Here is a 24,985-nt window from a genome sequence, read left to right on the forward strand (position 1 = left end):
ACAGATAAAGAAATAACAAATCATGAAATAATGAATTATATTAAAATAAAGATTGTTAATTACAACTGAGTCAATAAAATTTTTGGCCAAGAGTTGGCTTGTAAGGCGTATACTCTAACATGAGCCATAACCATGTCTGGTATATTGTTAAATGATGACAGCACAATACATGTTTTCATTTTCGGGAAGTTTCTAATCATTGTTAGATTCGAGCTTTTTAACTTCATTGATGAAAATGAGAAAATTTATTGGGTTGGGACACATTCAGCTTTAAAAGGTTTCTTATTTTTTATATAAAAATAGTGGAAATAGACTTTAAAGTGCTGAACAATAGATTTTGAATTGATACAAATGATAATATGGTTGGCATAATAGAATTGTGAGAAGATAGAAATGGTGGATTTTGTCTGCCCAAAGAATCTGCTTAATGTTAAGGACCTGCTGAATAAATGTTCAATGCATCCATATTTTTAGCCCATTTAGTTATTTTAATCTAATTGAAGCATTGTCTCGGCTTGCTTTTAACCATTTCTCTCGTGGCAAGTACTCAAAACCGCTCCAGGCAGAAACTGTGCCATATATGATTAGTTGTTGGCATGTTGTCAACTGAAACACGAGTCAGAACATATTAGTAGTTGGTGACTGATGCCCCAAGGGAACCCGGGCCCCGGGTACAGACCCTAACCCGAGAGGTTCTCGAACTCGGGCAAGATCAGAGCAGAGAGAAAATATCAAAATGCAATTGCTTTCATTAAACCGGGGTGAAAAACGGGATTCCGGATCTTCAGACGCCCGGCAAGTTGTGCACTCAGTTATCTGAGGAATTCCCAATGAACTGCTTGGCGAGCCACCGCCCAGTGAGTAATTAGCCAATACCCGGGGTAAAAACTTCCCGGTCCGAAAAGTACCTCCGAGGCACCCGGGTGGAAGATATCCGGGGAAGAGACGTTCTGACTACCACGTCTTCCGGACATCGCGGAGCCCATCCTCCCCACACTCCATGACCAAGTCCACTCCCAGTACATGGCCCACTACTTTGCAACGTGGCCCATGATCTCAAGTCATGGACCACCATCCGAACTTTGCGGGCAAGTTATCTACCAGCTTCATCTATAAGTACCCTCCGTTGGTATTTCACAGAGGTATCGACTCTTCTCTGAATACTCACAAGCACTCACAAATATTCTTACTTTCTCTCTAAGTTTTCCTTTGCGTACATCACTGACTTGAGAGTCGGAGTGGATACGCCGGAACAACTTCCGGCGCCCCCCTAACGTTCTGTGATTTCAGAAATAACATTCAAGTCATCCCGGTCGCCAGTTCTCAGGCAGCAGGGAACTCCATCTTCCCAGATCATTCGCAACTCGCTATAACGCATTCGAAGTGCACAGATATTCAAACACCCGACTTGGCAGATTGCACACCCGGCTACTACCCGATTTGCCCGGTCGACATCATTGGCGCCGTCTGTGGGAAACTGTAGCTAAAGACGTAGATATGGTTACCACTCGTAAAACTACGGGGAACCACTCTGGTCCTCAAAATCCGGAAGGAGGTCAAGAAAATTCGTTGCCCAGTCACCTCCCAGAGGAGTTGGCTCAGTTGATAGCTGCTGCAGTCCAAAAAGCCCTCGCAGAAAGGGGCCTACCTGAACCCAGCCACTCAAAGGAAGATGAGGCAATGGAAGAGTCTCCTCTTGAAAAAGAAAGAGACAGAGAAGAGAATTCCCAGGCGTTTTCCAAAGCTCCTACCTTTGCTATGGTCCAGGAGCTAGAAGATTTGAAGAAGAAAGTGGAAGAGTTGGAAGCTAAAGCAGGGTCATCCCAGGTTACAGCCCTGGATGCTTCCCGGGGATGTCCTTTCTCCCTGGAGATTGTGAGTGAGCCTCTCCCAGCTCATTTCAAAGCTACCAAAATACGGGAGTATGATGGAAACTCAGACCCTGACGAGCACCTCACCCGGTTTGAGAATATGGCCATGTTACATTGCTACTCTGACAAAATCAAGTGCAAGGTGTTCCTCACTACCCTGGTGGATTCTTCCCAGAGGTGGTTCGAAAAGTTGAAACCCCGGAGCATACAATCTTTTGCAGGTTTCAGGGACACTTTCTTGCACCACTTTAGCAGCAGCAAGAGGTATAAGAAGACTGCCTTTAGCTTGTTCGAGGTAAAGCAATCAGGTGATGAATCTCTTCGGGCGTACATTCGCCGGTTCAATAAAGCATCCCTGGAGGTGCCGGCTTGTGCTCCTGAAACCAAAACTACAGCGTTCACTCAGGGACTCAAGGAGGGAGATTTTTTCAGGTCTTTGGTGAAGAAGCAGCCCGGGAATTTTGAGGATCTGCTGTCCCGAGCAGAAAAGTACATAAACATGGAGGAAGCGCAACGGCAGAAGAGGGAGTCCACCCGCCGAGAAAGAAGTGATCGAGTCGGGAAAGTTGAAGACAACGCCCGGGGAAATAATCTCGGGCGTTTCTCTAGATACGCTCCCATGAAGCCACACCGGGGCGAAGGAATCCATATTTGCGACAGTGAGAAGAAAGCCGGGTCATACCGGTCACCCCCAAGCCTGCCATATACCAAGAAAATGTGCTCCTATCACGGAGAATGTGCTCACAGCACAAGTGAGTGCCGGAGAATGAAGCGAGCCCCTTCCCAGTCGGGCCCTGGTGCTCAGGAGCAGGTAGCAAAGAAATCCCGGGGACTACCGTGGGTGAACAGAGATGCAGGGTATAGGCCGGGGGACAAAGGCCAGGTCAGACAAGAAAAGAAAGATAATCCCGGTCAAACGTCTCGCGATCGGGAAAACAGGGACGGAGGAGGGTCGCCCACCCTTGGAGTGATTAAAATGATCTCGGGGGGATCAATAGATGGAGATTCCAACCGGGCCAGGAAAGCACATTCCCGACAAGAGAGTTTTGGAGTAGAGGATGTAGAGAGGGATGAGGGGCCGGTGATCAGCTTTGGTCCCCGGGATCTTCAGGGAGTCAGCCTCCCACACAATGATGCCTTGGTCATCCAAGCGAAGGTGGCAAATTATGACATCCGCCGGATTTTCATCGATTCAGGAAGCTCGGTGAACATTATTTTCCAGGAGGTCCTGGACCAGATGGATTTGGAGGGCTACCAGTTGCAGCCAGTGGAAACGGCATTATTCGGATTTGCTGGCCACACAGTTTACCCCCGGGGGGAAATCACCTTGCCCCTCACAATAGGAGCTGAGGAGCTCAGGAAGACGGTGATGACGGTTTTCACGGTGGTAAGTGCTCCTACCTCTTACAATATCATTTTAGGCAGGCCGGCTATGAACGCTCTCCGAGCTGTAGCCTCGGCTTACCATCAGAAGTTAAAGTTCCCGGTGGGGAACAGAGTTGGAGAAGTAAGGGGAGATCAGCCCTCTTCCCGCAAGTGCTATGCGGAAACCGTCAAAGTTGAAAATAAAAGAACCCGACGAAGTGGAGAGAGTAGGAGACCAGGGAAGGAGGAGGTGCACTCTATCCAACAGGTATACATGGTGGAGGGAGAGGAGCAGGAGGAAGTAAGCATCTTACCCGGGCAGCCCTTGAAAACAACAAGGATAGCCCGGGATCTTGAGCCAGTAACCCGGGCTCAATTACTACAGTGCCTAGCAAAGAATGCGGATATCTTCGCATGGTCCTCATCAGAATTGACAGGGATCTCCCCTCACGTGGCAGAGCACAGGTTAAATATCATCCCGGGCTCCCGGGCAATAAAGCAGAGGAAGAGGCACTTTGGTCTCGAAAAAGACAAAATAATTGCGGAACAGGTGGGAGAATTATTGGAAGCCGGGCAGATCAGAGAGGTCCAGTTCCCCACCTGGCTATCCAACGTGGTCTTGGTTCCAAAATCATCCGGCAAGTGGCGAATGTGCGTTGATTTCAGGGACTTGAATAAAGCGTGCCCAAAAGACTGCTACCCCCTACCCCGGATTGATCAACTGGTGGATTCAACATCGGGGTATGAATTGTTGTGCTTCATGGATGCCTATCAGGGGTACCATCAGATCCCCTTGGCCCGGGAAGATCAGGAGAAGGTTAGCTTCATTACCTCGGGAGGAACCTTTTGCTATGTGGTCATGCCCTTTGGATTAAAAAATGCCGGGGCCACATATCAAAGATTGATGGACAGGATATTCACCAAGCAAGCCGGGCGGAATATCGAGGTTTACGTGGACGATATCTTGGTGAAATCTCGGGCACACAATGAGCTCATCCCAGACCTCGAAGAGACTTTCTCTACTCTCCGAGAGTATGGGGTGAGGTTAAACCCGGCCAAATGCACGTTTGGGGTTAAGAGTGGCAAGTTCCTCGGGTTCATGGTCACCGAGAGAGGAATTGAGGTCAATCCGGAGAAAGTCAGGTCTATTACTGAAATGGCATCCCCAAAATCAGTCAAGGATGTACAGAGGCTCACAGGGAGAATCTCCTCCTTATCACGCTTCATTTCTCGATCTGCACACCGGAGCTACCCTTTCTTCCAAGCTCTAAGGAGAGCCAAAGAGTTTGGCTGGGATGAAAAATGTGAGAAGGCTTTCAAAGAATTGAAGAATCACCTAGCCGGGCTCCCTGTCCTTGAGAAGCCTGGACCCGGAGAGAAACTTTGGGTGTACCTTTCGGCTACCGAATATGCCGTCAGCTCTGTACTGATCCGAGAAGAAGGTACTGATCAAAGGCCGGTCTATTATGTGAGTCACGCACTCAAAGGGCCCGAGGTTAGATATACCGAAGTAGAGAAGGTGGCTTTGGCCCTGATCATTACAGCACGAAAACTTCGCCCGTACTTCTTGTCTCATCCTATCACGGTGCTGACCAATACCCCTCTCGGGAGAATCATGACTCAGCCAGAGATCTCGGAAAGGCTGGTAAAGTGGACTGTAGAATTGGGAGGCTATGACATCGAGTACCAACCCCGGAAGGCGATTAAAGCCCAGGCCTTGTCAGATTTTATCACTGAGATGATTGTCCCCGATATCGAGGGAATTTGGAGAATATTTGTAGACGGGGCTTCCGGCAAAGATGGCAGCGGGGTGGGAGTACTATTGATATCACCCACCGAGGAAAAAATACAGTTGGCAGTTAAGTTGGACTTCCGGGCCTCCAACAATGAAGCAGAGTACGAGGCCGTTATCATCGGGATAAAAGCGGCCTGGGATGCTGGAGCTACCCGGGTCATTATTTATACAGATTCGCAGTTGGTAGCCCAACAAGTAAAAGGAGCGTATGAGGCCCGGGAGGAGAAGTTTGTGAAATATCTGACTATCATCAGAGAATTATCAGCACATTTCATAGATTGGAGCATGGAGCAGATTCCTCGAGAGAAAAACACTGAAGCCGATGCCCTGGCAAAAATGGCGGCTTCACTTTCTGACTATCGGGAGCCGGGTATATCTTACCACACTAGCCTGGTATCCTCAGTGGATATCGGGCCTCCTCAAACCCGGGAAGATAATTGGGCCACCCCCATCCTTGACTACATCTCCCGATCCTATCTACCCGAGGATGCCAAGGAGGCCAGTCAAATCAAAAAGAGGGCGGCTCGGTTTGTTGTGATCAATGACATCCTATACCGGCGGTCTTTCCAGGGTCCCCTTCTCAAGTGCATCTCCGGGGACGAGTCCATTTATGTTCTAAGGGAGATTCATGAGGGCTGCTGCGGAGATCATCTTGGAGCAACCTCCCTGGATAGGAAGGCTTTGCTCGCTGGATTCTGGTGGCCTACTATGCATCAAGATGCTGCCCGGGTGGTCCGCTCATGTGAGGGATGCCAAAGGCATAGCAACATTAATCACCACCCAACTGCCCTGATGAAACCTATCCAGGCCTCTTGCCCTTTTGATCAGTGGGGCCTGGATATTGTGGGATCTTTCCCTGTGGCCCGAGCTCAAAAAAAATTCTTGCTCGTAGGGATTGACTACTTCTCTAAATGGGTGGAAGCAGAGCCCCTGGCCAAAATCACGGAGGGAGAGGTCCTTAAATTCCTGTGGAAAAATATTGTCTGCAGGTTTGGGATCCCCCGAAAGCTTATATCTGACAATGGCAGGCAATTCCAGGGGAATAAAGTCAGAGCTTGGTGCGAGGAGATGAAGATTACTCAGGCTTTTACCTCAGTTGCTTACCCGCAAGCCAATGGGCAGACTGAGGTAACCAACCGCACTATTGTCCAGGCACTCAGAGCTCGATTATATGGAGTTGGAAAAGACTGGGTAGAAGAGTTGCCCAGTGTTCTTTGGGCATACCGCACTACACCTCGAACAGCTACCGGGGAAACACCATTCAGTTTGGTGTATGGCTCTGAAGCGGTGCTCCCAGCCGAGATAGGGCAAACTTCAACCCGGGTGCACACCTATCCGGAAGACAATGATGATGCCCGAGCCAGCGAGCTTGATCTCATTGAAGAAAGAAGAGAGAGAGCAGTAATCAGAATGGAAGCTTATCGGCGTCGGGTGATGAAAACTTATAACCAAAGGGTCCGACATCGGGAATTCCAGATAGGAGATATGGTCCTGAAAAAAGCAAATCCGGCTGGAGATGTTGGCAAGCTTGAGGCCCGATGGGAAGGTCCTTACAAGGTGGTGCGCAAAGTTAGCTCAAGCACTTATTATCTTGAAGATGGGCAAGGCCGTCCTCTCAAAAGGCCCTGGAATGCTTTCCATCTTAAGAAATATTTTCCTTAGAAGTTTTTGTAAATCCCTTGTAAATACTTGGCAATAAAAAGCAAGCTTCAGGAAAGTTTATTATTAAGGGCCCGGGTGGTACCATGCCCCGGCTTCCCTTCAATTTATTAAGGGCCCGGGTGGTACCATGCCCCGGCTTCCCTCCAAATTATTATTAAGGGCCCGGGTGGTACCATGCCCCGGCTTCCCTTCAATTTATTATTAAGGGCCCGGGTGGTACCATGCCCCGGCTTCCCTTCAAATTATTATTAAGGGCCCGGGTGGTACCATGCCCCGGCTTCCCTTCAATTTATTATTAAAGGCCCGGGTGGTACCATGCCCCGGCTTCCCTTCAAATTATTATTAAGGGCCCGGGTGGTACCATGCCCCGGCTTCCCTTCAATTTATTATTAAGGGCCCCGGGTGGTACCATGCCCCGGCTTCCCTTCAATTTATTATTAAGGGTCCGGGTGGTACCATGCCCCGGCTTCCCTTCAATTTATTATTAAGGGCCCGGGTGGTATCAGGCCCCGGCTTCCCTTCAATTTATTGTTAAGGGCCCGGGTGGCACCACGCCCCGGCTTTCCCTTCAGTTTATTATTAAAGGCCCGGGTGATGCCATGCCCCGGCTTCCCTTCAATTTATTAAGGGCCCGGGTGGTACCATGCCCCGGCTTCCCTTCAATTTATTAAGGGCCCGGGTGGTACCATGCCCCGGCTCCCCTTCGATTTATTATTAAAGGCCCGGGTGATACCATGCCCCGGCTTCCCTTCGATTTATTAAGGGCCCGGGTGATACCTGATAAGTGCAATTTATTGTACTTTTATTACTTGTTTTTAACTTGGAATTTTGTGATTCTTGAGCAGTTTTTATTTGATATGTTGTTGTTTTTGTTATTATAGTTTGGAAGCTTAGAAATGAGAGTTTGGAGTGATATAGTATGAATTAGAAGGTGCAAAGGACAAAGAGACACGAAGCAACAGTGCTCCCGCGCTATTAACATCACTGCTCCCGCGCTGCCTGCCGAGAAGAGAGTGCACCCGCGTTGCTTACATCGCCGCCCCCGCGCTGATTGTCGAAGTATGACCGCACCCGCGGTCATGCAAGCGCCGCACCCGCGGTGTCACCTATGCAGCAACAGATTTTTTGGCGAACATGCACCGCGGGTGCGGTCATTTTAGTACCGCACCCGCGGTCATGCACAGACAACTTCCGGAAATTGTGAAACTATGGTGTGCTGCGCATGGGACTTGAAGACTTTGGTGTTTTGCGTGCAAGACTTGTTGAGGACTATAAAAAGCCTCCATTATTCATCATCTAGGGCATCTTGGAACAAAAGGAAGAGGTTGGAGGCTACAACAAAGGGATTAAAGATCAAGTGCATCCTTGGGAAAGTTCTTGCACATCTTTGGATAAAAGCTTCATTTGAACTCCAAAACTCTTGTTCTAAGTTCTTCTTTCTTTACTTTCATTGTTATTTACTATGTTTTGTTTAAGATTTGTGTGTTGTGTTATTTTTATTATGAACTAATTTTTATTTCTAGAGGGATGATGGAACAAAACTAGAAACCATGTGTGATGATTTATGATTTATGCTATATGAGATTTCCTTATTGTTCATTTGTATGTTTCTAATTTTAATGCTTTCAATTTACTGGCCATATCTTGAATGATGATTATGTTTATAAATTATCACTTGGAAAAGGGAATTTATAAACAAGAAAGGGAAAAATACATCAATAGTATTTTTATAGTTCGGGAGGACATATAGTGCTATTGAAGCCATTAAAAGATTTGAGTGATTATTGTGTTATTTAATTTTAGATTGTTGATGGGGACGTTACAATCTTTTGTTAGATAATTAGTATCTACTTAGCACTCGGGAGAGGGAGTAGATGATTTTTAGAATTCTTAGCTAATGAATAAGAAGGGCAAATATAATATAGCTACACAAAATACACATGGTGGATAGTTGCGTGAAATCGGACCTCTAGATCTTTTATTCTATTGTTGTTCACTATTATTTGGTACTATAATTCAATTTAGTTTTAAATCTAGTTATTGGTATAAACAACTTCGTCAATTGATTTTTCTAAATAAAATCAAGACTATTTTAATTACAAGCATTAATATAAATTTAAAAATACATTCCTCGTGGGATCGACACTTGTACTCAAAATTACATTTTACTATAACTTGACGTTGTGCACTTGCAAGCAATTAAGAAAACACGCAACAAGTTTTTGGCGCCGTTGCCGGGGAGTGTAAAATTTGAATTTATATTAGTATTGTTACCAATTAGTCTAGATTTTAATTTAGAGCTATTTTTATTATACTACATTAAACACTGATTTGTTTATTGTTTTTGTTTGACAGTGCATGCGAAGATCGCAAAATCTTGACTTGCTTATCTTTGATCCTGAAATCGAAAGAACCGCAAGAAGATTAAGAAAGGCAAGAAGAGAAGAGATTCGAGCAATGGCTGAAAACAGAGACAATGAAAATCCACCCCCTGCAATACCCATCAGAGATCATTTTAGACCAGTATTGAATGCTCATTATTCTGGTATAGCACGAGGAACTATTAATGCAAACAACTTTGAGCTCAAGCCTGCATTGATAAACATGGTTCAACAGAATCAGTTTAATGGAGCCGCTATTGCAGATCCTCATCTACATCTCAGAACATTCCTTGAAATTACTGATACGGTAAAAATAAATGGTGTTTCTGATGATATAATTCGAATGCGTTTGTTTCCTTTTTCTCTTAGGGACCAAGCAAGAGGATGGCTCCAATCGCTTCCTTTGGGGAGTATCACTACATGGCAGGAGTTAGCAACCAAGTTTCTTGCAAAATATTTCCCACCTGCAAAGTCTGCACAGTTGAAAATCGAGATAAGTACTTTTAGGCAGACTGATTTTGAGCAACTATATGAGGCATGGGAGCGGTATAAGGAGTTGTTGAGAAGATGTCCAAACCATGGTTTTGAAGATTGGGTACAAATTGAATTATTTTACAATGGTTTGAATGGACAAACCAGAGGTACTGTGGATGCAGCAGCTGGTGGCACGATATTTGCAAAATCACCTGATCAAGCATATGATTTACTTGAACAGATGACCATTAACAGTTATCAGTGGCCGTCAGAAAGATCAGGAGTAAAGAAGCAAGCTGGAATTTATGCCATAGATCCTATTACCTCACTTACTGCTCAAGTTTCAGCTTTGACAAATCAAATTGCAGCAATGAATAAGACTGGTACATCAGAGGTTGAAAATGCATCGGTTGTTACTGAAGAACCACAAATTCCTGATGAGGCTCATTATATCAACAATAGGAATTTTGGTGGCTACGGAGGATATCGAGGTAACCCTCCCTCTAACACTTATCATCCTGGATTGAGAAATCATGAAAATTTTTCATATGCTAATAATAAGAATGTGTTGAATCCTCCACCGGGGTTCAATACATCAAAGGGGGAGGGAAAGCCTTCATTTGAAGATTTGGTAGGTACATTTGTTGCTGAGTCTGGAAAAAGGATGGCGAGAACTGAATCTCGTCTTGACAATATGGAGACTCACATGGGAAACATGGGTGCCACAATGAAATCTTTGGAAACGCAAATCGGACAGTTGGCCGACGCTCTAAAAGATCAGAACAAGGGGCAATTTCCCAGTAACACAGAGGTGAACCCAAAAGAGCAGTGCAAGGCAGTAACTTTGAGGAGTGGAAAAGAACTTGATGGTAAAAATTCCAATGATAAGGATGAGAAGGAGGTAACTGTTGAAGAAGTCGAAACTGAGGGTTCCAAAGCTGAAGTTGAAGTTGAACAACCTCCGGTATTTAAGCCGACTCTTCCATATCCGCTGAGGTTCAAGAAGAAGAAATTGGATGATCAATTTGCCAAATTTTTGGAGATTTTCAAGAAGATTCATATCAACATTCCATTTGCTGATGCTTTAGAGCAAATGCCAAACTATGCAAAATTCATAAAAGATGTGATGTCAAAGAAGAGAAAGTTGCATGAGTTTGAGACAGTGAAATTGACAGAAGAGTGTAGCGCCATACTTCAAAGGAAACTACCACAGAAACTCAAAGATCCAGGGAGTTTTACTATCCCTTGTGTTATTGGTGGTTCTAGAATAAATAAAGCTTTGTGTGATTTAGGTGCCAGTATTAATTTAATGCCTTTTTCTATTTACAGGACTTTAGAGCTTGGCGAGGTGAAGCCTAGCACTATTACCTTGCAGCTGGCGGATAGATCACTTACATATCCACGGGGTATAGTGGAGGATGTTCTGGTAAAGGTAGACAAATTTATATTTCCTGCTGATTTTGTCATTCTAGATATGGAAGAAGACAAGGACACCCCACTTATCTTTGGAAGGCCATTTTTGGCCACTGGAAAAGCTTTGATTGATGTGCACAAGGGTGAGCTTACATTGAGAGTAGGTGGAGAAGAAGTCATGTTCAACATCTACAACACAATTAAAGAACCAAATGAGGTAAGTACTTGTAATAGCATTGATGTAATTGACTCATGTGTATCTCATGTTGGTGCAGGAAGATTGACAAAAGATTCCTTGGAGAGATGCTTGTTGGAATCGGCGTCAATACTGGATGAAGATGATTGGGATGTGCAAGAGGAATTACTTGCTCTCGATACATTGCCTATAGAAAAGATTAATGTGCATAATGTAGAATTACTTGAAGATGCAAATATAGAGGTAACAAAAGTATCCCCTGAATTGAAGGAACTTCCAAGCCACCTTTGTTATGCATTTTTAGGTGAGAAGTCGACGTATCCGGTAATTATCTCTTCCTACCTTTCATGTGATGAAAAAGATAAATTATTGAGAGTGCTGCGAAAGTATAAAACTGCTTTTGGATGGTCGATTTCTGATATTAGGGGAATTAGCCCCACTATATGCATGCATAAAATTTTGATGGAGGAGATGTATACTCCTTATGTAGATCACCAAAGGAGGTTGAACCCAGCAATGAAAGAGGTTGTAAAGAATGAGGTACTGAAATTGTTAAATGCTGGTGTAATTTATGCTATTTCTGACAGTAGCTGGGTATCTCCTGTGCAAGTTGTACCAAAAAAGGGTGGGATGACAGTGTTAAAAAATGAAAATGATGAGTTAATATCTACTCGTACTGTAACTGGTTGGCGAGTATGTATTGATTATAGAAAGTTGAACAATGCCACACGAAAAGATCATTTTCCATTGCCTTTTATTGATCAGATGCTTGATAGACTTGCAGGTTATTGTCACTACTGTTTCTTAGATGGATATTCAGGTTATAATCAAATTGTCATAGCACCAGAAGATCAGGAAAAGACAACATTCACATGCCCCTATGGCACGTTTGCCTTTAGAAGGATGCCTTTTGGACTATGTAATGCACCTGCTACTTTTCAGAGGTGTATGATGGCCATTTTTGCAGACATGGTGGAGGACATCATGGAAGTCTTCATGGATGACTTCTCGGTATTTGGCTCTTCTTTTGATCACTGTTTACATAACCTATCCCTTGTTTTGCAGAGATGCCAAGAAAAGAACCTAGTTCTTAACTGGGAGAAGTGTCACTTTATGGTCCAAGAGGGCATTGTTCTTGGACATAAAGTATCTTCTAAGGGATTAGAGGTTGACAGAGCCAAGGTGGTTGCAATTGAAAAACTCCCTCCGCCAAAGAACATTAAGGGAATAAGGAGCTTCTTAGGGCATGCCGGGTTTTATCGTAGATTTATCAAAGATTTTTCTAAGATTACTAAACCTCTGTGTAATTTGCTTGAAAAAGAATCCACCTTTATTTTTGATGATGATTGTCTGCAGGCATTTGAGAATATCAAGAAAGCATTGGTAACTGCACCAATCATGATAGTGCCGGATTGGGAGCAACCCTTTGAGCTGATGTGCGATGCCAGTGATTATGCAGTGGGTGTGGTGTTGGGACAGAAACGTTATAAATTCTTCAGATCAATCTACTATGCAAGTCGTACCATGGATGCTGCACAGCAGAACTACACAACCACCGAAAAGGAGATGCTCGCAGTAGTATTCGCCTTTGACAAGTTTAGACCCTACTTGGTAGGTACAAAGGTAATAGTTTTCACTGATCATGCAGCTATCCGATACTTATTTGCCAAGAAGGATGCAAAGCCACGTTTGATAAGGTGGATCTTGTTGCTCCAAGAGTTTGATTTCGAGGTAAGGGATAGAAAGGGATGTGAAAATCAAGTGGCTGACCACCTGTCAAGACTTGAGCGAGAGGAGAAGGAAGAAGAGGGAGCTATACAAGAAACTTTTCCAGATGAGCAGCTCTTTGAGGTAAACTCTGTACTTCCTTGGTTTGCTGATATTGCTAATTATTTGTCTTGTGGAACCCTTCCTCCAGATCTGAATCACCACCAGAAAAAGAAGTTCTTCCATGATATCAAATTTTTCTTTTGGGATGATCCTTGTGTGTATAAGAGATGTGCTGACCAGGTGATTAGGAGATGTGTTGATGGAGAAGATGCACAAAAAATTTTAGAACAATGTCATTCATCACCGTATGGTGGACATTTTGGGGTAACAAGAACAGCAGCTAAGGTATTGCAATCAGGTTTTTACTGGCCTACTTTGTTCAAAGATAGCTATACCTTAGTGAAATCATGTGATAGGTGCCAAAGGTTAGGGAACATTTCTAGGCGTCACGAATTACCACTGACAAATATTTTGGAAGTGGAACTTTTTGATGTCTGGGGCATAGATTTCATGGGACCTTTTCCCCCTTCTTTTGGTCAATCTTACATATTATTAGCTGTGGATTATGTTTCGAAATGGGTGGAAGCAATCGCCACCAGTACTAACGATGCTCGTGTTGTAGTTAAATTTGTGCACAAGAACATTTTCACAAGGTTTGGAACACCAAAAGCTATCATAAGTGACGAAGGTACGCACTTTTGCAATAAAATTTTCAATTCACTGATGGCTAAATACAATGTGAAGCACAGAGTGGCATTGGCATATCATCCTCAGTCAAACGGACAAGCTGAAATATCCAACCGGGAAATCAAACAAATCTTAGAAAAGACTGTCAATACAAACCGGAAGGATTGGGCTATAAAGTTGGATGATGCACTGTGGGCTTATAGGACAGCATTCAAAACACCTATAGGGATGTCTCCATATAGGTTGGTTTTTGGTAAAGCCTGTCACTTGCCGCTGGAATTGGAACATCGAGCATTCTGGGCAGTTAAGAAATTGAATTTTGACTTGAAAGCCGCTGGTGATGAAAGAAAACTACAGTTAAATGAAATGGAGGAATTCCGCAATGAAGCCTATGAAAATGCCAAGATTTATAAAGAACAGACAAAAAAGTGGCATGATAAGCTCATTGTACGAAAGGAACTAAAACCAGGACAACAAGTACTCTTGTTCAATTCCCGTCTTAAGTTGTTTCCTGGTAAGTTGAAATCGCGTTGGTCAGGTCCATTTTTGGTGGAGACAGTGTATCCTCATGGGGCGATTGAGCTAAAATGCAGTGATGGGAGGACTTTCAAGGTGAACGGCCAAAGAGTTAAACCATATTATGGAAATGAAGTAAGGCACCTTGACAACATTCCTTTGGGCGGATCAACTTGATATAGACTGATGGTAGTCAGGCTGATGACGTTAAACCAAGCGCTTACTGGGAGGCAACCCAATTCTTTGTTTCTTGTTTGCATTGTGATTTCAGTTTTGATTTTATTTTAATCATGTTATTTTTAGTTGTGTATTTTTAATATAGTGTATGCTTATATCTTCCCAAATTTAATGAATCCCAATTGTTTTCTTTTCAGGAATGAAAATTTGAGAAGAAAATATTTTGACGAAACAGGAGCGCCCTTACAGTCTCATGAGCACTGCACCTATGCTTGAGGTGCATTCAAAATACAGAAAATTCGAAGCAGGAGTGCACCCGCAGCACAAAAACAGCGCTCCCGCGCTAGGAATGCCGAGTTGACACCGCCCCCGCGGTGCGTACACTACCGCACCCGCGGTGTGCTGTAGGAAGAAATGCACGTACATGCCGAACACACAGCGCACCCGCGCTGCGTAAGTTTCTGCCCCTGCGCTAAACTGCCGAGACAAGAGCGCGCCCGCGCTCCTTAGCATACCGCACCCGCGCTGAGTCAATGGAAAAATTCATGCAAATGCCGAGAAAATAGCGCACCCGCGCTACTCTAAGACCGCACCCGCGCTGTAAGTTCGAACAAAGCAACGCGCCCGGCTCCATACCGCCGGTGCTTCCTTTTTAAGACACAATCGGGATTTCTTCTTCATTACCGAAACTCACACTCAAGAAAACCCACTTCCACATTTTCGAAATCCCTACTCCAAACACAACTCATACACCAAATTCTTGTTCTTCTTTCAACAAATTCATCACTACAACTAACAAATCTTCACACATTCCATCAAATACCTCATTTCTTTACATCAAATTCACAAATCCAACCTAGGGTTAAAAAAAAAAGGTTTCGAAAATCTTTCAAGATTTGAGTGGAGCTTTGAATTAATTCTTCAAGAAACATTTCAATACACTCAAGGTGAGCCAATTCATTGCATATTTGTTGGAAAATTCGAGATTGTTGGTGTTAGTGGCTATAGAAGGAATTATTGGTGAATACATTCTTCATTTTGGGGATATTGTTCATTGATTGTTGTGTATATTGTTGTGTTGTGAATATTATTTGTATTGAGTTTGGGGGAGTAAAAAAATCATTGAATTGTGAGAATTGGGTTGAAGTAAAGTTGGTGTTTGCAAGGTGTTTGACAAAATGCCATTAAAAAGAAAATCATCAAAAGGTGCTTCATCCTCATCAAGGGTGAATTATGATGCGACTCGGTTTTATAATGAGAGGGCGGAGGAACAATATGGGAAGATTTTTAATAGAAGCATTATTAAAGAGAGGGGATTTGATCTTAGTGCCCCTGATACACAAATTGAACAAATGCTTAGGGATCGACAGTGGGAGGAGTTTGGAAGACAGCCACAGGATGCTGTCATATCACTGGTGAGAGAGTTCTACGCTAACTTAAAGGTTAGATATGATCGGTTAGTGGTGTTTGTGAGAGGTAAAGATGTCGCTTTTGATGCACGTACAATCAACACTATATATGGCTTTCCTGAAATCATGCACGACGAGTACGAAGAATATAGAAATGGGCATGTTGATTATGACAGTATTCTTCAGACTATATGTATACAGGGAGCCGAATGGCGAATGAGAGACAATGTGCACTTGAGCCTCGCAAAGTCTGACCTCAAGGAAATGGCCAAATATTGGTATTCTTTCATTTCTGCGAGAATCAAACCTACCGAACACACAACGACCGTTATCAAGGAGAGGGCCATCCTCATTTTTTGCATCATAACAGGAAAAACAATTGACTTAGGTCGATTGCTTCAGAATTCAATTTATGATTATGCAAGTGGCAACTCTCCGAGTGGACTTCTCCACCCCTCTCTCATCACCATATTGTGCCAACATGCGGGAGTGATTTGGGCTCCGAATGAAGAAGTTCTGAAGCCGAAAAATCCTATTGTGATAGCTCAGGCATTTATGGGAGTCAGAAATGATCAGGCTGAAGCACGTAGAGCTCAAAGGGCATTCAATCAGAGGGCTGCAGAGAGACGTGACCAAGCCCAAGCTCAAGAGCCACGGCCGCAGCAAAGACATAGGAGAAATCGGTTGAATCAGTTGGAAGAGGATATGAGGGTACAACGCCAAGAGATGGATGCTTTTCGGTATAGGACCGATACATTCATGGATTACATGATGGATTTCACTACGGTGTTGGCTCAGCAGTTCCCATCTGCTTCTACTTCAGGACATCCATTTCCACCTCCTCCACAGTGGCCACCTGTCTACCACCCGCCAGAGTTCCAACAACAACCCAACCCTGATGACGATGAAGAGGATGATGGCAATGACCACTGACGGTCGTTGCCCAGTGTATGTGCATTTCCTTATTTTTCATACCTATTTACATCGAGGACGATGCACATGATTAAGTTTGGGGGAGAGTTATTTTATTCTATCTTTGTGTGTTTTGTTTATTTAGAGTGTTTATTTGTTTATTTGCTTTTGTGTGTTTATTTACTTAGTGTATTTTTGTGTGTTTAATTTTTTTTTTTTTTTTTTTTTTTTTTTTTTTTTTTTTTTTTGGTTTATTAAGTGTGTTTGTAGTATTTTAGTCATGAAATGTTTAATGAATTGGCCAATGATAAAAATATTTTTTGGAAAAGCAATGTCATGCATCAAATTCATGTTAATTGACCACTTTGAAAATTTAGAGAATAATCATGAGATTTGGTGAATTTGAGACTTAAAATTTCTATAAAACTTTGTGATTTTTATTTGACATTGAAATAAAATTTTTGCAAACATATAAATGATTTAGGCAATCTTTGAATTTATTTGGGCCATGTATATTATTCATAAACATTCATTTGAAGCCCTTTTGAGCCTATATGAGAAAAGAGTTGTGTTTTTAAATTCCTTGGAAGCCAAGCACATTTCTTTTTGAATATATATGTATTTGGTTGATGCATTGAGACATCATTTTCACGATAATTAGAATTCTACTCTTTGATGGTGAATTGAGATTTTGTCTAGAACTATCCAAACATCACTCGAGGCGAAATACGGACAAATTATGATTTAGGAATGATTTAGGTGATTTTTGGATCGATTGAGCCTTTCAAGCTACCAAATAAATTAATTTATCATTTGTCACCTCTTTGAACTTATATGAATTTGAATGGCACACTTAAATATGTGTTAAAGACCCCATTCAAATATTTTTTTTCAAGAATCCCACAATTACCAACCTTTTGAATATCTTATACAATTAATTCCTACCTTCTCAAGGGAGTAAGAATTTGAAAGAAATTGATTTTCTCCTACAAAAGAAAAATGACTAATGATACATTGTTGAAAATTGGAGAAAAAGGGAGAAAAAGAGATGAGATGAATAAAGAAAAGAAGAAGATAAAAATTGGAAATTGAAAGAAATAGTGGAGGGTGCAAAAGAGAAGAAATTCAATTTACTCCCTTATTTGAACTCCTAGACTTTATTTGTAGCCATGAACCAAGCCTAACATTATAACCATTAAAAATCCTATTAACCTAGTCATAGTTGTCCAATATACTAGTGGAGAATGATTGGGAGGAACTAGTCTATGGACAATCGATAAACACTGTCATTGAGTAAGAATTTTGATCAATTTTTCACACACCTCATTGCATCAAATATTTATTGGGTATCCATTTCTTAAATGAATAATTGCTTTGAACCCAATTTTTACCGAAAAAGACCTTGTGATATGTGTTTGTAAAAAAAATTTGAAATCAATTGATAATGATTTGAAACATGTTTGAAGAGATTTGAAGTTAGAAAACGAACCAATCACATGATTTTATCCGGATGAACAAGTGGTTAAATTGATTTGAATTGTAAATGCATGGTGGATTTTGAAATTATGTTGAGGCCAAGTTCTTTAAAATATTTCATGACTTGTTTGTTGTTTGTTTGATTGTTTGTTTTTGTTGTTTTATTTTGCTCGGGACTAGCAAAATCTTAAGTTTGGGGGAGTTTGATAAGTGCAATTTATTGTACTTTTATTACTTGTTTTTAACTTGGAATTTTGTGATTCTTGAGCAGTTTTTATTTGATATGTTGTTGTTTTTGTTATTATAGTTTGGAAGCTTAGAAATGAGAGTTTGGAGTGATATAGTATGAATTAGAAGGTGCAAAGGACAAAGAGACACGAAGCAACAGTGCTCCCGCGCTATTAACATCACTGCTCCCGCGCTGCCTGCCGAGAAGAGAGTGCACCCGCGTTGCTTACATCGCCGCCCCCGCGCTGATTGTCGAAGTATGACCGCACCCGCGGTCATGCAAGCGCCGCACCCGCGGTGTCACCTATGCAGCAACAGATTTTTTGGCGAACATGCACCGCACCCGCGGTCATGTTAGTACCGCACCCGCGGTCATGCACAGACAACTTCCGGAAATTGTGAAACTATGGTGTGCTGCGCATGGGACTTGAAGACTTTGGTGTTTTGCGTGCAAGACTTGTTGAGGACTATAAAAAGCCTCCATTATTCATCATCTAGGGCATCTTGGAACAAAAGGAAGAGGTTGGAGGCTACAACAAAGGGATTAAAGATCAAGTGCATCCTTGGGAAAGTTCTTGCACATCTTTGGATAAAAGCTTCATTTGAACTCCAAAACTCTTGTTCTAAGTTCTTCTTTCTTTACTTTCATTGTTATTTACTATGTTTTGTTTAAGATTTGTGTGTTGTGTTATTTTTATTATGAACTAATTTTTATTTCTAGAGGGATGATGGAACAAAACTAGAAACCATGTGTGATGATTTATGATTTATGCTATATGAGATTTCCTTATTGTTCATTTGTATGTTTCTAATTTTAATGCTTTCAATTTACTGGCCATATCTTGAATGATGATTATGTTTATAAATTATCACTTGGAAAAGGGAATTTATAAACAAGAAAGGGAAAAATACATCAATAGTATTTTTATAGTTCGGGAGGACATATAGTGCTATTGAAGCCATTAAAAGATTTGAGTGATTATTGTGTTATTTAATTTTAGATTGTTGATGGGGACGTTACAATCTTTTGTTAGATAATTAGTATCTACTTAGCACTCGGGAGAGGGAGTAGATGATTTTTAGAATTCTTAGCTAATGAATAAGAAGGGCAAATATAATATAGCTACACAAAATACACATGGTGGATAGTTGCGTGAAATCGGACCTCTAGATCTTTTATTCTATTGTTGTTCACTATTATTTGGTACTATAATTCAATTTAGTTTTAAATCTAGTTATTGGTATAAACAACTTCGTCAATTGATTTTTCTAAATAAAATCAAGACTATTTTAATTACAAGCATTAATATAAATTTAAAAATACATTCCTCGTGGGATCGACACTTGTACTCAAAATTACATTTTACTATAACTTGACGTTGTGCACTTGCAAGCAATTAAGAAAACACGCAACAATACCATGCCCTGGTTTCCCTTCAATTCTTATTATTATTATTAACAGAGATAAAACGAAGACACAGGGATGAATGAAAGAAAATCCATTAAAAGAGAAATTATTATAACTACCGTAAGAAGAAAAATAAACAAAAATCTAAGGGGCAGTCTCAGGCTCTGAGTCCTCCTCCACCTCGGACTCTTCCTCATCCGGGATCTCTGCACCGTCCTCCGGCAGGGAGCTAGCAGCCCGGACTAAGTCTAGGAGGCTCTTCTTCTCCGGAGGCAGTAGACCTGCTTCTTTCACTTGCCCCTTGCATTTATTAAAGCCCGCCTTGAAATAAGGAAAGGCCTTATTAGTCACCAGCTGCTGGAATTCCGCAGTAGCAAGAAAAGCAGCCCGCCACTCCTCTTCTAAGGTGGCCCGAGCCGTAAGATTCGCCTCCAGTTCACTCACCCTCTCGGTGGCCAGCACGAAATTATCCAGAGCGTCCCGGGCATCCAATCTAGCTTTTCAGCTCGGGCTTCCGTCTTCTCCAGTAAAGCCTTCAGCGAAAAGATCTCTGCCCGGGCTTCTCCAAGCTGGCCCTGCAAGACATTGATTGTATCTTCCTGGCCCTGTAGTTCCCCCGCATGGAGGTTTTTAAGTTCAGCAATGCGGGCCAGGGAACCTTCATGAAGAGCGGTGGCAGAGGTGACCCGGGCCTCTGTGCTCTCTTGCAGGGCACTCATCTTCTCAAAGGCCACCCTGGCCAGCTGCCCGCTCTGTGAATAAGCAAAGATCACATAAGGAAAAGTATTACCAGTAAAGCAAAGAAGCAGAAGTAGGGGAAGAGAAAGCTTACAGCCAGCGCGAGGTTAAAGCTCTCCAGCATGAGATCCCCGGCATTCGAAGCCTGTAGGATGGTCTCCTCGGCAGGAGTCACCACCCGCTTCAGTATTTGGAAGCCCATCGTCGAGCTCCCGGCCGAAAATATAGTCCCGGGCATTGCAGGAGGAGTAGTGGTGGCAGGAAGGACCTGAGAGGACCCGTCAAGGGACACCGGTGGGACGGGCCCAGACCCTTGAACCATCTGGGTAATCACCCGGGGCTCAACACGAACCAGCTCCCGGGCAGCTTTCCTTTTCCTAACAGTCTTCGAAACGCGAAACATTGCAGATAAGTTTGAATCTTAGGGCTTACGACAGCATCAGCAATGATATCCACATCTGTAGGATTCTAGAAGACTCCGCTATCACCAGGAGAACTGCTTTGTACCAATCGGGACAGCGAGACAGACTCTAGCCCGACTTTTTTAGGAGGGAGTGGTGATGCCCCAAGGGAACCCGGGCCCCGGGTACAGACCCTAACCCGAGAGGTTCTCGAACTCGGGCAAGATCAGAGCAGAGAGAAAATATCAAAATGCAATTGCTTTCATTAAACCGGGGTGAAAAACGGGATTCCGGATCTTCAGACGCCCGGCAAGTTGTGCACTCAGTTATCTGAGGAATTCCCAATGAACTGCTTGGCGAGCCACCGCCCAGTGAGTAATTAGCCAATACCCGGGGTAAAAACTTCCCGGTCCGAAAAGTACCTCCGAGGCACCCGGGTGGAAGATATCCGGGGAAGAGACGTTCTGACTACCACGTCTTCCGGACATCGCGGAGCCCATCCTCCCCACACTCCATGACCAAGTCCACTCCCAGTACATGGCCCACTACTTTGCAACGTGGCCCATGATCTCAAGTCATGGACCACCATCCGAACTTTGCGGGCAAGTTATCTACCAGCTTCATCTATAAGTACCCTCCGTTGGTATTTCACAGAGGTATCGACTCTTCTCTGAATACTCACAAGCACTCACAAATATTCTTACTTTCTCTCTAAGTTTTCCTTTGCGTACATCACTGACTTGAGCGTCGGAGTGGATACGCCGGAACAACTTTCGGCACCCCCCTAACGTTCTGTGATTTCAGGAATAACATTCAAGTCATCCCGGTCGCCAGTTCTCAGGCAGCAGGGAACTCCATCTTCCCAGATCATTCGCAACTCGCTATAACGCATTCGAAGTGCACAAATATTCAAACACCCGACTTGGCAGATTGCACACCCGGCTACTACCCGATTTGCCCGGTCGACATCAGTGACATGTTTTCTAAGTTGAAACACGAGTCAGAAATAACGCTACATCTTTATATTTTGCTCGTGAGGTAATTTGATGCACTAAATTCAAGATTGGTTTGCGATCAATGCTTCGCATGCGACCTTTCTTGAATTAGAGAGAGTTTTAAGCTGGATGTGGTGTTTATGTAATTTATAAGTGTGAGAAATCTCTAAATTTTATAGATATGTTGGTGAAGTGGTAATCTCTTTCATTGTTTGATAGTTGTACGTGGTCATTGCTTTGATTCTAATAGCAGCAAAGCAATTTGCGTCTTTGAAAATTTGTCCTTCCTGAATTGCAGATGCAGATGGTTTGTCAGACTTGGGGAATGGTCAACCGTGTTTCGAAAAAGCTGCTTCCTCTTATCCACTATCTGATTCTCTCAGTCCAAAGACAGGCTTCTACAACACGAATGCCTCAAGTGGACGACACAAATTAAGACTAATTGATCCCTGCGAAAACTTGATAATCCAGGATGAATGGTCCGTTAAGCCTGTGAAAAAAGGCGGTGTGGACAACCTTGAGAGTCTGGTAAGAATGAAAGAAGCCGAAGCAAGAATGTTCCAGAACCGAGCGGATGACGCGCAGGGAGAGGTGGAGAGTTTGAAGCAAATAATGAGGATCAAAACCGAGAAAATGGAAGAGGAGTACACATCTCAGCTCACGAAACTGCGGTTACAGGAGACAGAGGAAAGGAAAAGGAAGAAAGTGGAGGAGCTCAAAGAATTGGAGAATTCGCATTGCGATTACTATAAAATGAAGGTAAGAATGCAGTCTGAGATTTCAGGATTGTTAAAGAGAATGGAAGCTACAAAGCAACAGCTTGTGTAACTTATTTTTCTTTTCCCTTTTTTTGTTCAATTAGTAAATACTTTCGTTTGACTTGGGAAATGTATGTGTTGGATTGGTTATTTAATATCTATATTTTGAATACTTTGTTGATTATCATGATCAATTGTTCTGCATCAAATTTGCAAATATCATTTAATAAATTATTGAGTTTCAATTAAAATTGACGACTGTACTTCCTGCATGTTCTTTATTTTTAATTACTCAAAGAAATATTGATAAATTAAATATATTTGTTATTATCTTAAATAAAAATAAAAAAATTGTTACAATAAAATACATACAAAATGTTAATTTTAGTTTTGTTTACATTAGGGTGTGATATTTTTAATGTAGTATCTTTTGTGGAATCAATTATAGATGTTGAATTACATTTCGACGATCAATTATAATTTTTCATCTAATCATGTAATTAAATTATTAATATAATTTTTAACTTTTTATTAATTATGAGTTTAAAAATTCTTTGATGATATGCACATATGTTTGAAAGCATAGTTATAAAAATTTAATAATGATATTATTCATTCAATCACATGATTTTGGATAATTGATTCAAGAAATATACAAAACTAAAAATATCACATCAGGATATATATTTTAGTTTAAAATTGACATTTTGCTTAAAAATACGAAATGAGCTAATTTACTTTAACATAAATATAGTATACAAATAGATTAAACATTTTTACAAAAATTTGTTAGAGTGTAATAATTGTTTCTGCTGAGTTAAAAATTCGAAATGTGCAGCTTGAGTTGTTGTATGATGAAAAAATTTAATTTGATTCGTTACCATAAGTTATAATGTATTGCCCAAAAAATCAGTATACTAAAATCCTATGCATAATTGAAATAATTTAATTATTCAAGTAATAATTTAGGTGATGTAATTTAATTATTCAAGTAATAATTTAGGTGATGTATGCTATGTGTTAAATTATTTTAAATATATATATATATATATATTTTCTCATGAAATTTATTATAATAAATAATATAGCTATTATAATAAATAATATATATATTGCTATAATATATATATATATATATATATATATATATATATATATATATATATATACATATATATATATATATTTATTATGAAATTTAAAATATGTTCTTGAGTTTTAGTTTTCAATCGAATATTCAATGACAAATCAGGATAGGAGACCAGAGACATTTGAGATGTTAAAATCTAAAGTCGTATTTTTATTTTTAAGCGAGAAGTTAGGTATTTTATAGGATTTATGAATTTTAGGATTTAGTGGCTATATTTAATTTATCGAGTGAAATAAAAACGTCAAGCATTTTAATTAGTAAATTTCGAATAATATGGGATTTAATACTTTTCACTCGAAATAAAATATTTTAATAATTATTTTTATGACTTAATTAATTAGTATTTAATTATGAATAGAATTTAAAATTTGTAGGACACTTAATTTGTCAAATTTTAAAAATTGAAGGGCTTACATAGTTATTAAAAAACTTGAGTAATTAACCTAAACACACAGCTAGTTTAATATATGAGGCGGAGTCCTACCCTAGAATCTTCACACATCATGCCACACACACAAAACACCAAGAACACACACTCTTACATACCTTCGGTCGAGAGCTTCCAAGGCTAGGGTAGGAGGAATTTTCGATTCTTCTTCCATTAGTAGCTTAAGCCGTCACAACATTCCTTGATTTATTTAGTCACTATTGAAGAGCCATAAAACGCAGCAAACCATCTCCGTTCGGCCTCCATTCTTTCTCGGGTTTGTTTTCGATATTTCATGTGTATTTAACGCAAAAGCATGTCTAAATTTTTTTTATGCATCGATCATGTTATATGTTCTATTTTGATAAAAACAATTATGCATGAAAACTTTTTTGTTCGATTATATGAATTCTAGAACTTTATTAAAAATCCTTTCGATATATATTATGCACGAATTTCACGTTTTCCTTGAGTTTTCGATCGTAGATTTTGTTGGACAGAACCTAGGGCTTGATGCTACGTATGGTCATGTTATGGGACGTGTTTAGGTCACTATGTTGTCTGAGATGGTCGATAGGCTGCTGGTGCAACAGAAAAAGAAACAAGCGCACAGCCGCACGCGTAGGGGTGTTCGGGTTTCAGCATTTATTTGCATGCTTGGATAGAAAAAGGTTCGTGGATAGGGTCCAGGCGGGGTCTTAGGGTCCCGGGGAAATCCTGAATCTGGGTTGGTGAGGGCTGGTTGGGTAGTAAGGGCTGGAGCCGTGAATTATTCG

General features: G+C 41.5%; 1 protein-coding gene across 1 annotated transcript in view; it reads left to right on the forward strand.

The window, feature by feature from the left end:
- LOC140819009 (protein OBERON 3-like) overlaps positions 1 to 22,820 on the forward strand; it is a 39,701-nt gene extending 16,881 nt beyond the window's left edge. The window contains exon 2 of the mRNA XM_073178993.1: positions 22,173 to 22,820. Within this exon, the coding sequence (XP_073035094.1) occupies positions 22,173 to 22,702 (530 nt within the window). The 3' untranslated portion in view covers positions 22,703 to 22,820. The remainder of the gene's footprint in view (positions 1 to 22,172) is intronic.
- Positions 22,821 to 24,985: the final 2,165 nt, after the last annotated feature.

This window comes from Primulina eburnea, chromosome 18, assembly GCF_022965805.1.
Source record: "Primulina eburnea isolate SZY01 chromosome 18, ASM2296580v1, whole genome shotgun sequence".
In the NCBI taxonomy this organism is placed as follows: domain Eukaryota; kingdom Viridiplantae; phylum Streptophyta; class Magnoliopsida; order Lamiales; family Gesneriaceae; genus Primulina; species Primulina eburnea.